Here is a 16,217-nt window from a genome sequence, read left to right as displayed (position 1 = left end):
GAGGGAGAGGGGCCGCAGCCGCCGCCGCCGCCGCCGGAGGAGGAGGAGGAAGAGGAGGAGGATGGTGAGGGGAAAGAAGAGGAAGGTGAGTGACAGGACCGCAGTGGTAACTGCTCTCCCAATCCACCGCCACTCCACACGCACAGTACACAGTCACTACACTCGGCGCCCTTTGACCCAGTCCCGTCCCCCCCCCCCACCCCTCCCCTCGGCCCCGATCGCACAGTCACTACACTCCGCCCGCAGCGCGAGGCGCCCGGGAGACGTGATCGGGCGTCGCGTCGAGTGCGAGGGTCGGCGTCGGCGGCGGTGGTGGTGGTCGTTGTCGTCGTCGTCGTTACGCGTCGTCGGCGTTGTCGTCGTCGGCGTTGTTGAGAGACGCCGCTCCGCCCGGATTGGCGGCCGCCTTCGCCCCCCCACCCCCCCCCCCACCCCCACCCCCGGAGAGCCGCGGCCGCGGCGGTGCGCACCCCTCCCGCGAGGCCAACGCTCCCCGTGGCGCCGCCCCACGCGGGTCCCCGAGTCGTCGTCGTCAGCGGCGGCGTTGTCGTTGTCGCGGCGTCGCTGCGGCGGCGACAACTCACACCTGCCTCGCGGGGGGGGGGCGGCGCCGCGGAGCGCTTCGCGGTGGCGGAGGCCGACTCCGAGAGGGCACCGGATCGAATGCGGCTGCAATTCTATGTATATGTGTAATACACACACATTTCTATGTGTATATATATATATATCAATAATAAATAACCCAACACAGGCACCACCGGGGCCTCGAGGTCTCCCTCCGTCCCCCCCCACCGCTCCCCCCACCACCGCTCCCCCCCTTCCCCTTTCCGTGTCGGGTTAAGGCTCCGATATTAGCAACGACACTGATTCTGTTTACATCGAGTGTTTTACTACTCTAATATTAATATTCCAGTTGACACCAAAAAGGAGACCTTCCTTTCCGATGGCGCCTGCGGTCAACTGAACCCTCCGCCTCCCCCCCCCCCCCCCACCCCACCCGGCTCGGGGCGTGGGGGGTGGTGGGGGGTCGGACTCCGCGACTGTAAAACCCTCCGCGCGAGTGATGCGGTGTAAATGCGAGTCGTCGTCGTTGTTGTTGTTGTTGAAACAGTTAGAGTTACTGTGGCTGTATTATGCACTTGATCCAATCTGCTTAAAATAATTCAATGCTAATACTCTGTTTGTCTCGTCAAACTGTTTTGACGTCTCCCCCCCACACACCCCCCACCCACGCCCCCCCCACACCCCCGGCCCCCTTCCCCCTCAAGGAAAATAATAATCCCCGTGTTTCGATACAGCGCCTTATCGCGTCCTCGAGACGTCCCGAAGCGCTTCGCGGGGTTCGTTGTGCTGTAACGGCTGTTGTGCGTCGGATGCTCCCGTGTCCGTGCGGAGCGCCGGCGTTCCGCGTCCCCGCCAGACAGACCCTTCCCCGTCCGGTTGGGCGTGTGCCGAGGTTTGCTTCCTCGAGGCGCGCGCGCGTGTGTGTGCGTGTGTGTGTATGTGTGCGTGTGTGTGTGTGCGTGTACCGGTTCTGCGACACCGGTGATTCAGACTGTACCACTGCTTTCGGTTCCTCTGTTCATAACCGCGACGGTGCAAATCGGGTTCACGAAGCGACGGAACGTACAGTGCAACGTCTGTGGCTAAGCATTGGTGTATCTCTACTAATAATTTGGTCACTCAATCCACGGGCTACGTTGGGGGGGGGGGGACACACACCGCTGTGCGCCATTGGCTGCTGCGTTTCCCCCCCCACGAAATAATCAGTCCATTCACTTTGCCGTGAAGCGACTCGAGACCTCTCCGAAGGCTCGATCAGGCACTACGTCAAATGCAAGGACGACGATTACCGTAAGTGTGAGACTGCTCCCGCGAGATTATCACTTAGAAGGTAACGTGGCCACAAAAAAATAGTGGCGGCACTTCGCAGTAAAGGCCGCGAAGCGCTTTGAAACGTCCTCCCGGCGGCGAAGGGCGCCGTTACCAACCGCGATCGGCGTCGGAACGCGACGGCGGGTGAGGATTTCGCTCGCTTTGGGGAGACTGACGTGGGTTTTTTTTTCCCCCCCCCAAAAAAAAAAAAAAAATTTACAGGGATTGAGGCTGCTGACGGCGAAGAGGATTTTAGTGCGGACGCGAACCTGTTCGACCAGGAAGGTGGCGATTTTGCGGCGCCTGAGCCAGACGACGTGAAGGAGAGCTTTGAGAGGCCATTCGCTAAGCAGACAGCCGAACAGCAGGGTTCGGGTAAGTTCCTGATACTGTAGTTTCTTGGCCGATCCAATGGAATGGTCTTGGTGGCCATTAATAACATTATGCCCTCCAAAAGCTGTATTCTCACACTGAGCTCTGGAGCTCGCGACCTCGGTCCCCCCCCCCTCTGCCTTGTACGTCTTCTGCTCGCACCCGAAGACCATCCTCCATCGACCAAGCCCGTGATGATAATAATAATATAATGATGATAATTATTGCGGGCGCTTCCGCTCTTTCCTCGGATCAGCGTCAAGCTCCGTCGCCGTTGAGCGCTCTTGAGTCGCGACCTCGCACGTCAGGCACGACATGCAGTGCAAGTTGTCGCTGTAGCTGTTTCGGAAAGGGCGGTTAGAGAGGTGCACCTTCGCGAGTCCTTCTGAAGACTTTCTTCCCAAGGCAGCCGCTGCCTTTCGCATACTGCTGCCTCGCTGCTGATGTTCGCAGTTGACTGGAATCCGATATTCGTTGAGCTGGTTTGGGACTGAAGGAATTAATTGGTGCGGAAAGTGAGAGGGAAAGTGCGTACTAACCTTGCCCGATCCCACGATATGCCGCGCAACGTGCAACGAGCTGTTAACCATCTGGGATTTTAATGAAAAATTGGACAAGAGACATTTTTTTCTCTCTCTCTTCCCACAGTGGAGCGCATTCCCGGTCTCTATGCCCACTTTTCCGGTCCCGTTTTTCAGTGAACCACAGCTTCGCAAGTCGAAATCTTGTTTGAGATGTCTTGAAGACGTGATTAAGACGCTATGTCAAGTGCAAGGATTGTTATTACATTATATTATTATTCCTTAACCTGTTTAATGTTGTCCAGTTGGCGTCCACCTCACCTATTCTGGTCAACGAATAAGGCACCTGGTCTTGTGGGATATAAAGATAGACCGTTCTAATCGTACCTGCTAATTTTGTACCCGGTTTAATCTTGCCCATGTTCTTCACAAGGGCAGTCATCGATTGTTTCGAGATGTGTCGTCCAGTTAACCAAATCAAATTCACTTGCAATTAGCCTCGGCAAGCTCTGAAATTGGGGTCTTTTAACGAGTAGGAAAGACGAATGAACTGTGAGCAGCTTTTACGTGGCGCGCAGAGCGGCAAATCTACTTCAGACTGTCTTGTTGCCGTCGTCACAGCCGCTTAACGCTTCTTGTGCAGAACGGCAAAAGGCGGAGGTAAAGGAAGAGCCCCTGAGTGAGGCGGAGATCAAAGAGACGCAGCCAAGCAGGAAGAGGCCGTTTAGTGAGCAGGGACACGGATACTACGAGTACAGAGAAGACCGCAGTTATGGCCGGTGAGTAATCAGTCGCCTGTGATAATAATAATAATAATCCTTGCATTTGATATAGCGCTTTTCACGTCGGGAGGACGTCCCAAAGCGCTTCACAGAATATACTGTAAAGTGAATTGACTGTATATTTGTGGGCGAACGCGGCAGCCAATTGCACACAGCAATGTCCCACAAACAGTCGTAGATTGAAAATGACCAATTTATTATTGTTTTTGGTTTTGGAGGGATTATTATTAGGCTCTGTGTGGAGTAAGGAAACTTGCCCGAGGTTTCGCCCTCTGCCTGGAATTGAACTCAGGTCTCTCGCTTGTAAAGCGAGTGCTCTAACCACTGAGCTACAGGACTGACCCTTACCCCTGTACAGTTGTCACGGCTCACCGCCAGGGCTCACACACCAAACAGCGGCCACTTGGGTGAGGTCTCAGCGAGCAACCCTTGGAACCACGTGACATATGGAAGATAAGGATTATTATTAATTGGCTCTCTCAATTGGTGTTACTGCCATTGTAACCGCAGGGTAGAGGCAGAAGAATTGTACCTGACAATTGCTTGTTCTTTTCCGGTAGAGCGAAGTCTCCCCAGCCACCGGCGGAGGATGACGAAGAGGACTTCGATGAGACGACTGTGGCTATTGACACTTGTAAGTTAAGCGGACAGACGATCATCGTCAACTCCTCGCTCTAATCCGAGCTGCTTTAATTTAGCGTGTCACCAATTTAGGGGTCAGCCCGGCTCAGCTGCTAATGCTCTCGCCTCTACGCCGGAAGGTTGTGGGCTCAAACACCTTGAGCTCAGAGTCCAGGCCGACACTCTAGCGAGGTACTAGAGGATGTCGCCGTGCTGGCGGAAGGCAATTCACTTAACGACCCGCAACGCTGTTAGCAAGAAAAGGTCGTTCCTCCCAGTGTCCTCCAGATACGGGAGGGAATCTGGGATGGAGTTCCAGAGAACGGGAATGGTTGAATGACTCTTAAATAATTTCCTGCTTTCCGTCCTAGATAACTGCGACCTGCACTTTAAGGTGGCTCGAGACCGTTTCAGTGGCTACCCCTTGACCATTGAAGGGTTTGCTTATCTGTGGTCAGGAGCACGGACAACGTACGGGGTCAACAAGGGAAAAGTTTGCTTCGAAGTTAAGGTACTTCATTTTAATTTCCTCTTCCCTCCCCTCGCTTCGTCCCAAACGCATCTGCTTCTACTGAGGGCTGCTTTATGGCGCGTTTCTTTAACTTAACGGATGTTTTGTCTCTTTCCGAAGCCCGTGTGCTTATGGTAAATGTTAACGGTGACTTAACGTTCGTACTGTCGTGGTTCTATTATCTGTGGATGGGTTTGCCGTTGGATTTTTTTTCCCCCCCTCTCTCCCGTTACGAACCTCAGCTAATAGTTGCTCGTCTTGGGAGGAAGGAACCACGCTCAACTCCTCTGGAGATTACCCGGTCTGGAATGCGCTGCCTGAACGGGTGGTGGAAGCAGATTCAATAGCCACTTGCAGAAGGGAATTAGATAGATGTTTGAAGACTAGAAATGTGCGAGGGTGCGTGGAAAGAGCGGGGTAGTGGGCCTGAGTGGACAGCTTCTCCAAAGAGCCAGCACAGGCACGATGGGCCGAATGGCCTCCTTCTATGCTGTACTAATTGATTCTATGGTCCCGGCTTAACTTGTCACATCCACTTAAGAAGCCACGCTGTCGATATCCTGGCCGCGTATGGTTTGCCTATTTACACAGGCGTCTAACTCGCCCCTCCTAGTAACTCGCCCCTCCTGATAACTCGTCCCTGAGCCCTTTTCCTTCGGAGCGCTGATTTGTCAGTTCACCGCACTTTGACTTTGTTCCGCGCAGATTAACGAAGAGATGGCCGTCAAACACCTCCCGGTAACGGAACCCGACCCGCATGTGGTCCGTGTCGGCTGGTCGCTCGACTCCTGTAACACTCAGTTAGGTAAGAGCATTTGGTTACCCCGCGCCCTGACTCCAGTCGGCGTTCATCCGGTCGTTGGTCAAATCGATTCTAGCGCCGGCCGATAGAGAGACCACGTGGCCGTGAGAGATTCATAGGTTGTTTCTAACAGTGTTGCAGAGATTTTGTCCGCAGATTTTGCCCCCAAAATACAATTGCCCCCACTTGACGGTATATCCTGTCGGGTGCTTTAAACGCCTCGACGACATGGTCATGACACTGAATCAGATACAGAAGTTCAGGACAGGACTGCGGAGTCCTGTAGCTCAATAGTTAGATCACTCTCCTCGCAAGCGAGAGGACGTGGGTTCAAATCACATACTGCACACACGCCTCTGTTTAGCTTTGCAGTAAGTAGGAACCCGGTTGTTAGTCGATTGGTGGATCCCTGAGGGTAATAACTCCTCCCAAAAATAATAATAATGATAATAATTCGGTCGCTCCATCCCCGACTGTTTGTGAGACGCTGCTGTCGCGTTTCGTCCACAAAATATCCAGTCAATTCACTTTGCAGTGTATCCTGTGACGCGCACCGGGACGTCTCGAACCCGTGATAATGCGCTGTATCTAAAGGCGAAGGTTATTATTGTTGTTATTATAAGAATGATCTCACAGCAAAATGGCTCTGTGCATCTCCAGGGGAAGAGGAGTTCTCGTTTGGTTACGGAGGAACAGCCAAGAAGTCAACCAACTGCAGGTTTGAAAATTACGGAGAGCGGTTTGCTGAGAACGACATCCTCGGATGCTACATCGTAAGTGTCGACGAGTAAAAAAAATAAAAAAATTTAGCGCCTCGTGAAGCCACGTAAGCATCGAACACAAATCACGTGCATTTGGCTTCCACTCTTCCCAGTAACGGGGATTATTTTACTCCCAACCCGTCGGTTCTCTGCTCCAAGTCATCTACCCACGGATCAGAGTACTTCACAGACCCTTACCCCCCCTCCCCCCGCTCTTTCCTCATGCCCGCGATTGTCAGCCTGGCTCACTTGGTGGAGTCGTGTAGCTCAGCGGTTGTCACACTCGCCTCGCAAGCGAGCGGACCCAGGTTCGAGTGCCGCCGGGGCGAAACGTCCTTACTCCACACGCCTCTGTTAGTCGGTCGGAAGATCGCTCTTCCGGGGATGATAATCCCTTTTTAATTAAAAAAAAATAATAATTTGGTCGCTCGATCCACAGCTGTGCGTGGGACGCCGCCGTGCGCAATTGGCTGCCGCGTTTCGCCCGCAAAATATCCAGTCAGTTCACCTCACAGCATATCCTGTGGAGCGCTTTGAGGCGTCTCAGCGACGCAGTCGGGCGCCGGGTCAAATGCGAGGATTGCTATTATTATCTGTTTGAAGAAACTTAACCAGTTGGAGATGACTGGGCAGCCGGGAGTGAACGCACGCTTGATTTCTGCAGGACTTCGAGGCGGGCGAGGAGGTGGAAATGTCTTTCTCGAAGAACGGCAAGTGGCTGGGGGTCGCCTTCAGGACCAAGAGGAGCGTGCTGCTCCTTCCCTCTCCGGCGCCCTCCCGCTGCTCGGCCTCCAGCGCTGCCCGCAGCCGCTCCTGCAGGTCGGCCTTCAGGCCCTTGGTGTCGAGGCCCCGGCGCTGCAGCTCCTCCTTCAGCTCGTTCACCTTCAGCCGCCGCACGTCCGGCGGCGAACTCATGGCCCCGAACCCCGGGTGTGTTCAAGACGGGTGTGTGTGTGACCCACCGACCGACCGACCGACTGACAGGACCGAGCGGCGCCGGGTCGGCCTTTCCCGCCCTCTCTCTCTCTCTCTCTCTCTCGACTCTTTTTCTCCTCAGAAACCCCCTCTTTTTTTTCTCTCTCTCTTTCTCTCTCTCTCTCTCGGTCTCCTCCTCACGCGCGCACACACACACACACACACCCCCCGCCGCCTCCGCCGCCCCCTCCGCCGCCCGTTCAAACGGCTCCGCGGCCTCCCCCCGAAGGCTTCCTCCCTCCTCCGCTCGCTTCAAAATGGCCGCCGCGTCGTCGCCGTCGTCGTCGTCGTCCCCTCATCTCCTCTCTCTCTCTCTCTCTCACTCGCGCGCGCGCGCTTCCCCTTCCCGCCCTTTCCCAACCGCCGCCGCCCGGCCCGAACCCCCGCTTCGTCTCGGCGCCTCCGATTGGTCGGTCCCGCCCCGCCCCCACCCCCCCCTCCGTTGACCAATCGGGCGCTGCCTCCCGCCCGGCCTCGCTTCGTCCAGCCGCCGGTCGTCCGTGCCGGCTTCTCCCATTGGTGGCTCCTCACGGCTCTCCCCGCCCCCTCCCGCCCGCTCCGTCCAATCGCGGGCACCGTTTCATTGGCGTTGGAAAAGTGGAGGCGGGGCGTCACTGCTTCTCCTCCAATCCGGTTCGCGGCCTCCGCTCGTGATTGGTCCGAGCGGGTGTCAATCAGTGGGCGTGGCCGAGGGGGGAAGAGATCGACAGGTCAGGACAGAGGCGGTGCAACGGCTCAACGCGACCGACAGGTGGCGATCCCGAGTCGAGTCGATTCCCAATCGGTGATCAATAAAATTATTGATCACACAATGGAATTTCTGATCACGATCGTCACGCGCTCCGTTTGGTGTGAATCACCCGCTGAACCGAGCTCCCCGGCCCTCGCCCGTCCGAGCGGGCGCGGGAGATGGCGCCCGCAAAGCACAGTCACTACGCCTGACAGCGTGTCCCGCGAAGCGCTTCGGGACGCCTCGAAGGCGCGATAAGGCGCTGTATCGGATGCCGGTGTCTCTGTCTCCGTCCTGACCAACGAGGGCCGTTTGTGGGGAAACGCCGCGTCTGCCCACACACACACACACACACACACACACACACAGTCACTTCGTCTCCCGGCGAAGGCCGAGAAGCGCTTTGAGACGTCTCGACGACCCGATGAGACGCTGTGTCGTTGTCGTTGTCAACCGCGGCGCCACCCCGCGCGGGGCGGGGGCTTCGGAGGGGGTCGAAGGAAACCGGAAGCCGAGTCCTGGGCATAAAAATGATCTTTATTGGCGATAACGTGGCGCACGTCCCTCCTGGCGGCGTGAATTCGGGGGGCCAGCCAGGGAAAGCCTCGGCACAGTCACTTCGCCTACTCGCTGCGAACGCTGGGGGTTAAACCCCCATTTTAGAAACGATTATTTATTATTCCGGTTATTCCTACTAAACAGCTGTTACGCTCCGGCGTTAAAGATCTCTGTTAAAGATCTCCCTCGGAAGAGAATCTTTTCCGCTCTGACAACCCCCCCCACCCCACCCCACCCCCACACGGACAAACCGCTCGCTCCCTCCGCGGCTGTTTGCGCGGGGACGTCGCCGTGCGTCGCGGTCGCCCACCAAAGACACAGTCACTTTACGGTCTGTCCCGCGAAGCGCTGTGAGACGCCTCAACGACACGACAAAGCGATCGATCGCCGATATTGCGACCATTAGGGATCAATCTCTCTCTCTCTCTCTCTCTCTGTCTGTCTGTCTGTCCGTCCGCACGTGTGACCGATCGAGCCTGTGCGTGTGCGTCAGTAAACACGCGTGTCTTGGGAGCCGCGGTACATCGCAAAGGGGAACAAACTTTACCGAGTGGATCAATGGGTTCAAAAAGGCACTGGAGGGTCCCGTGGTGTGGGGACGGGGGGGGGGGGGGGGGGGAGGGTCAGGGACTGGTGGGGGAGGAGGGGGGTGTGGGGTGGGGGGGGGGGGTGGGGGGTGAGGCTGGGTTTAAGGTCTCATCCGACGGGTGGTCATCGACAGCGCTCGAGCCAACAACAACGTGACCTTTACACGGTGACGTCCCACGTTTGCTGGACGGTCTGGGGGGTGTGGACCCGAGCTGGGGGTTGGGATCGGGGGGGCGGGGGGGGGCGGAGGGCGGGGGTAGGAGGGTGACCGAAGAGAACCCCTGTCATCCCCTTCATCCCACCCAATTATTCCCTTACCCCCTCCTCCGCCACCCCCGCCCCAATCTGGTAGCGCATCGGTTGGTTAGAGCGCTCGAGGACCCAGGTTCGATCCCCAGGAGGGACCGGTCAAGGTGAAAGCTCCCTTACTCCCCAGACACACACACACGGGTGGGGGTGGGGGTGCGTGGGTGGTGGGGGGTGGTGGGGGGGAATGAACAGTTACATTGAACGGAACCACCTCGTAGATGGCAGAACCTGTATCTGTGGCAAGATGAGATGTCGATCATAATCAATGTGGATCGGATGGCGCTGTTGGGGGGTGGGGGGGGGGGTTGTGGGGGGAAGTGGGGGTGGGGGGGGGGAGAGGGTGAAGGGTTGGGAGCTGAGCCGTCACAGTTTGGAAAAAGGCACGTCTTTGGGGAGCTTCTTCTCCATGGACGCCTGAGCCGATTTCACCACGTCCTCCGTCTGCAACATCGCCATGTTCCAGGTGGCCTGGGGGGGGGGGGGGGGAAACAGAACGTCAAAGGGGGGGTCGGGGTCGGTCGGGTCGGGGTAGGGGGTGGGGGGTCGGGAAACAGGAAGTCAACGGGAGTCTCGGTCAAGAAACTGGAAGCGATGGTCAATGGGTGGGTCTGGAGCAGGAAATAGGAAGTCAATGGCCCGGGTCAGCCGAGCCCCCCCGACTCCCCCCGACTCAGGCCAATCCCCCCCACCCCCCATTGTAACACAGTGGTTTTGAGACACTCTCTCCTCCCCTTCCAGCGCCCCCCCCCACCCCACTAACTATCAGTGGCCTCTACTCCTGGAAACTCTGTCACTCTCTCCCTCCCTCTATCCCTCCCTCTCCTTCCTTCCCATCTTCAGGTCGCGCCTGAAGACCCTCCTCTTCCACCGTGTGCCTACGGTCACCCCCCCCCCCCCCTCCTTCCTTCCCCTAGGCTCCGAGACCCTACCCTACGGGTGGGGGCACCTGTGCAAGTGGTTGTTGTTGTTGTTGTTGTTGTCTCCCTGCCTCCTGAGCCCCACTCACCATGTAGTCCAGACCTTCCCTCACCGAGTGATCCCTGGAGTAGATCAGGTTGTGTTTCGTTCCCTGCACGGCCACCGGACTCTTACTGGCAATTTCGGAGGCCATTTCGAAGGCTCCGTCCAGGAGTGACTCCTTGTCCTGGAAAATCCGGCTGTGGACAAGGAACGAGGGGGAGGGGTGGGGTGGGGGGGGGGGGGTGGGTCGGGATGGCGGCACGGAGAGGGGAGATAGTCAAACACTCCAGCAATCGTCTCTCCTACTCCTCCCCTTATCCCGCACTTCGCTGTAGGATTCCATTGAACCCCCCACCTCCCCAATCCCACCCTCTGGAACTCCACCCCAAAGTCGCCCGGTCTCGCTCCCCACCACCACCCCCCACCACCCCCCTCCCTCGCCTCCTTCAAGGCCCATCTCAAGAACCTCCTCTTCGACCGACAGCGCCTTCGCTCACCCTCCCACCCCCCCACCTCCCCCTCCCCCCCCCCGGCTTGTTGTTGAGACCCCTTTACCTCACCAACCCGCAGCTCAAAGCCTCGTCTGACATCATCTTCCTCGCTGTGTAAGCCAGCTCACACACCAGGCTACGGAGAACAGGGGGGCACGGACGGACGGGGGTGGGGGGGGAGACAGAGAGCCATGTTAGCCCCTCTGGGGGTTTGCTCAGCAAACGAGAAAATAATAATAATAATAATAATAATAATCCCTGCAAGACACCCCCAGTGAAACCCGCTGTGTGAGCCCAAGACCCTCCCTCTCCGACCGTGCTTTCGATCACCCCCTCTTCTTCACCCCCTCCCCTCGCCCCCCCCGACAGCCCCCCGAGATCTTTCAAGTCCGCCTGAACGGGGCACAGACGGTGGGGGGGGGGGGGGAGCGAGTCAGTCAGGTTTAACGTCTCTTCCGAAGGACTTGCGTCTCCGGGCTGTGAGCTCAGAGTCCTTGACGTTTGGGGGGGATGAGGGCGGGGGGTGGCCGGGGGGGGGGGGAGGTTACCCGGGAGCGTTACCCGGAACTTACCTGGCGTTTCCCAAGACTTTCGGCAAACGTTGCAAAGTCCCCACATCAGCTGCCAGACCGACGTCCACTTCCTGGTAGGTGAGGAACGGGGGGGAACGTTAATGACCCCTTTTCGCCCTCCAGGATCTCACCCCCCCCCACCCCACCACCAAGAGCACTTGACTGTTGCGGATCGCGGGGCCGAGACGGGGGGGATGGGGGAGAGGGAGAAGGTGACCGTAGGTGCCGGCCGAAGAGGAAGGTCTTCAGGCGGGACCTGAAGATGGGGCAGGAAGGGGGCGAGGGGGGGAGAGAGGGATAGAGAGGGAGCGTGTGAGCGGCGAGGGAGGTAGGGAGGGAGGTGCCGGGGGACGGAGGGCTTTGTGGACCACCGAGAGGGTCTCGAGATCGATCCGCTCGGTGACGGGGAGCCAGTGGAGGCCGGCGAGGGCCGGGGCGATGGTGCGGAGAGACGCCGGGAGGTGAGGAGCAGAGCCTGGGACAGCGATGGCCTCGAGGAAGACGTCGCCCGGAAGGGAACGCCGACTGACCTTGACCTGGAACCACGCGTCCTGCGAGCACAAGCGGATGTCACAGGCGGTGATCATGTCTATCCCTGCAGAACCGCACGGAAAATTCAGGCACTTAATGGTACTGATATTAATAATAATATTAATAATAATAATAAATCATCTTCGCATTCGATGCAGCGCCTGGTCACGTCCTCGAGGCGTCTCAAAGCCCTTCGCGGGATACACTGCGTAGTCTGGTGACTGCGTTTCTTTTTCTTGAGGGATTATTATCAGGCGTGTGTGTGTGTGTCTGTGTGTGGGTGTGTGTGCGTGTGGGGTGTGTGGGTGTGTGGGGGGAGTAAGGAAACTTGCCCAAAGTTCCCCCCTGACCTGACCCGCCCGTGAATCGAACCCGGGTCCTCTCGCTTGCGAGGCGAGGGGTCTAACCCCTGAGCTACAGGGGCTGTGGGGTGCGAGGCGAGGGGTCTAACCCCTGAGCTACAGGGGCTGTGGGGTGGGGGGCGAGGGGTCTAACCCCTGAGCTACAGGGGCTGTGGGGGGGGGGCGAGGGGTCTAACCCCTGAGCTGCAGGGGCTGTGGGGTGTGAGGGGAGGGGTCTAACCCCCTGAGCTGTGGGGGCTGTGCTGCTTTGCTGTTTGTGGCACTTCACTGCCACGTTTCACCCACAAAACACGTTGTCCGGACTATGAGCTCAAAGTCCCCGACGTCGCATTTGGAGGCCACAAACCTTCTGACTCAGAGGTCAAGTGTGTGAGCGGCCGAGTCAGACTGACACACACACACACACACACATACACACACACACACACACCACACACACACACACACACACACACACCACACACACACACACACACACACACACACATACACACACACACATACAGACACACACACGCGCACACCACACACACACACATACACACACACACACACACACACACATACAGACACACACAGACACCACAGACACCACACACACACACACACACACACACACACAGACACACACACACACACACACACACACATACAGACACACACACACACACACACCAGACACACACACATACACACACCACACACACACACACATACACACAGACACACACCACACACACATACACACACACACACCACACACACACACACACATACAGACACACATACACACACACACACACACACCACACACACACACACACACCACACACACACACAGTCACACACACACACATACATACATACAGACACACACACAGACATACATACAGACACACACCACACACACACACACACCACACACACACACACATACATAGAGACACACACACGGTCTCTCTCACACACACACACACAGTCTCACACACACACAGTCTCACACACATACATACATACAGACAGACACACACACAGTCACACACACACACACTGTCACACACACACACAGACACACACATACACACAGTTACACACACACGGTCTCTCTCTCTCACACACACACAGTCTCACAAGGAGAGAGACACACACACACACACACACAGCCCTCCCTCCCGCCTTGCCCCCCCTCTCTCTCCCTCCGTCTTGCCCCCCCCTCACCCCTCTTGCCCCCCCTCTCTCTCCCTCTCTCCTTCCCCCCTCTCTCTCCCTCCTCTCCTTGCCCCCCTCTCTCCCTCCGCCTTGCCCCCCCTCTCTCTCCCTCCCTCCTTGCCCCCTCTCTCTCCCTCCCTCCTTGCCCCCTCTCTCTCCCTCCCTCCTTGCCCCCTCTCCCTCCCTCCCGCCTTCCCCCCCCCTCTCCCTCCCGCCTTGACCCCCTCTCTCCCTCCCGCCTTGACCCTCTCTCTCCCTCCCTCCTTGCCCCCCTCTCTCTCCCTCCCTCCTTGCCCCCCTCTCTCCTCCTTCCCTCCTTGCCCCCCTCTCTCTCCCTCCCTCCTTGCCCCCCTCTCTCTCCCTCCCGCCTTGCCCCCCTCTCCCTCCCGCCTTGCCCCTCCCTCTCCCTCCCTCCTTGCCCCCCTCTCCCTCCCGCCTTGCCCCCCCCCCTCCCTCCTCCTTGCCCCCTCTCCCTCCCGCCTTGCCCCTCCCTCTCCCTCCTCTCTTGCCCCCCTCTCCCTCCCGCCTTGCCCCCCTCTCCTCCCTCCCGCCTTGACCCCCCTCTCTCCCTCTCTCCTTGCCCTCTCTCCCTCCCGCCTTGCCCCCCCTCTCCTCCCGCCTTGCCCCCCTCTCCCTCCTGCCTTGCCCCCCCCCCCACCGCAGCTCGGAGTCGGGCCCCGCCTTTGCTGAGCGCTGTGAGCCGTGGAGGGAAGGCGGCATAAGGGCAAGTTGTCGGCGTTGTCGTCGTCGTGGCCGTACCGTTCGGCGCTCGGTGCGTTGTTACGGTTCGTGACCCGCGGAAAACGACAATCCCGGCCGGTGGCTCAGCGCGGGCCGCCCGGGCGTCTCGGAGCGCTGCGCGGGAACGCGCTGCGGGGCGTAGTGACTGTGCGTTGTGCGGCCGATCCCCACAGGGAGATGGTGGAGTGCTTCAATCAAGTGGCCCGAGACGCCGACTGCAGAGTGATCGTGGTGTCCGGAGCCGGGAAGGTGTTCACCGCAGGTGAGGGCGCGGGGTCCGCGCGGGGGTGTGTGTGCGCGTGCGTGTGCGCGCGTCCGCCTGTGCGCGCGCGTCTGCGTGTGTGTGTGCGCGCGTTTGCGTGTGGGTGTATCTGCGTGTGCGTGCGTCTGTCTTGTGCGCGCGTCTGTGTGTGCGTGCGTTTGCGTGTGTGGATGCGTGTGCGTTGGCGTGTGGGTGCGTGTGCGTTGGCGCGCGGGACTGAAGGCCGTCGCACCCACAGGGATTGACCTGGTGGACATGGCCGGTGACCTGCTCCGGCCGGAGGGGGACGATGTGGCCAGAATCGCCTGGAACCTGCGCCACATGATCACCAGTTACCAGGAGACCTTCACTGTCCTGGAGAAGGTGGGAACCGTCACACAGTCACCCCCACACCGCCCGAGTCCTGCAGCTCAGGGGTTAGACCCCTCCCCTCGCCCCCCACAGCCCCTGTAGCTCAGGGGTTGGACCCCTCGCCCCCCACCCCACAGCCCCTGTAGCTCAGGGGTTAGACCCCTCCCCTCGTACCCCACAGCCCCTGTAGCTCAGGGGTTAGACCCCTCCCCTCGTACCCCACAGCCCCTGTAGCTCAGGGGTTAGACCCCTCCCCTCGCACCGCACCCCACAGCCCCTGTAGCTCAGGGGTTAGACCCCTCGCCCCCCACCCCACAGCCCCTGTAGCTCAGGGGTTAGACCCCTCGCCCCCACCCCACAGCCCCTGTAGCTCAGGGGTTAGACCCCTCGCCTCGCACCCCACAGCCCCTGTAGCTCAGGGGTTAGACCCCTCGCCCCACCCCACAGCCCCTGTAGCTCAGGGGTTAGACCCCTCGCCTCGCACCCCACAGCCCCTGTAGCTCAGCGGTTAGACCCCTCGCCTCGCAAGCCAGAGGATCCGGGTTTGATTCCCGGGCGGGTCAGATCACTTTTGTTACTCCCCACACGCACACACACACACACACACACACACAACGCACGCGCCCCTCGGTTGACAACAATCCCGGCGTGTGACCCGGCGCCCGACCACGTCTTCGAGACGTCTCGAAGCGCTTGGCGGGACACACCGCAAAGTGTAGTGACTGTGCGGTGCGAGGGCGAAACCCGGCAGCCGATCGCGCCCGGCGACCTCCCCCACGAACAGTCGCGGGGGTTGGACGTGACGCGCGTAATCCAGTGAAGCTGGCAGGAGCCGGTTGGTTGGCGCGCAGCGAGCGCGGGCTGCGCGCGGGCTGCGCGCGGGCTGCGCGCGGGCCGCAGGGCTCGAGGCTGCGTTCGCTGCCGGGTGTAAAAGCCCTCTCCGCCCCCGTGTTGTTGCAGTGCCCGAAGCCGGTCATCGTCGCGGTCCACGGGGCGTGTGTCGGAGGAGGTGAGTGCTCGAGATTGGTTCCCTCCCTCCCCCCCCCCACCACCCGCCGTCGGGCGCTCTGGGGCGCTATCCCGCGTGAGGCGAGCGCTGCGTAAATGCACGTTGTTGTTGTTGTGGTGGTGGTGGCGGTGACCTGGCGGGCCGGAGCGCCGCCAGCCGTTGTGATTTACACCCGCCCCAAGCCATCCGGTCGGTGTTTCCTTTCCGGCTGTGTGTGTTCGGCTGTGGGCGCGTGTGTGTGTGTGTGTGTGTGTATGTGCATCTGTGTGTGTGTGTGTGTGTCTCTCTCTCTCTCCTTGTGAGACTGTATGTGTGCGTGAGAGA

At 59.1% G+C, this 16,217-nt stretch overlaps 3 protein-coding genes across 3 annotated transcripts in view; 2 read left to right on the top strand and 1 right to left on the bottom strand.

The window, feature by feature from the left end:
- Positions 1-42: 42 nt before the first annotated feature.
- Positions 43-6,999, top strand: LOC103173242 (heterogeneous nuclear ribonucleoprotein U-like protein 1; the record flags this gene model as incomplete). The annotated part of the gene is given in 8 exon segments (XM_042346293.1): positions 43-85; positions 2,098-2,250; positions 3,412-3,547; positions 4,111-4,184; positions 4,543-4,682; positions 5,388-5,487; positions 6,145-6,257; positions 6,910-6,999. Coding segments are annotated over 8 exon segments (849 nt in total), but the record flags the coding sequence as incomplete, so codon positions are not given.
- Positions 7,000-9,736: 2,737 nt separating this feature from the next.
- On the bottom strand, positions 9,737-12,023 carry ech1 (enoyl CoA hydratase 1, peroxisomal; the record flags this gene model as incomplete). Its single annotated transcript, XM_042346296.1, is given in 5 exon segments — positions 9,737-9,873; positions 10,412-10,562; positions 10,921-10,992; positions 11,429-11,499; positions 11,959-12,023. Coding segments are annotated over 5 exon segments (464 nt in total), but the record flags the coding sequence as incomplete, so codon positions are not given.
- A 2,421-nt stretch (positions 12,024-14,444) lies between these two features.
- Positions 14,445-16,217, top strand: part of LOC121852215 (delta(3,5)-Delta(2,4)-dienoyl-CoA isomerase, mitochondrial-like) — a 1,856-nt gene continuing 83 nt past the window's right edge. Inside the window, exons 1-3 of the mRNA XM_042346288.1 lie at positions 14,445-14,533; positions 14,772-14,896; positions 15,845-15,893. Of these exons, the coding sequence (XP_042202222.1) occupies positions 14,449-14,533; positions 14,772-14,896; positions 15,845-15,893 (259 nt within the window). The 5' untranslated portion in view covers positions 14,445-14,448. The remainder of the gene's footprint in view (positions 14,534-14,771; positions 14,897-15,844; positions 15,894-16,217) is intronic.

The sequence above is a fragment of the Callorhinchus milii genome, unplaced genomic scaffold (assembly GCF_018977255.1).
Source record: "Callorhinchus milii isolate IMCB2004 unplaced genomic scaffold, IMCB_Cmil_1.0 Scaffold577, whole genome shotgun sequence".
NCBI classification, from domain to species: Eukaryota; Metazoa; Chordata; class Chondrichthyes; order Chimaeriformes; family Callorhinchidae; genus Callorhinchus; species Callorhinchus milii.
Note: the sequence above shows the minus strand (reverse complement) of the source record. Positions and strands in the feature narration are given on the sequence as shown.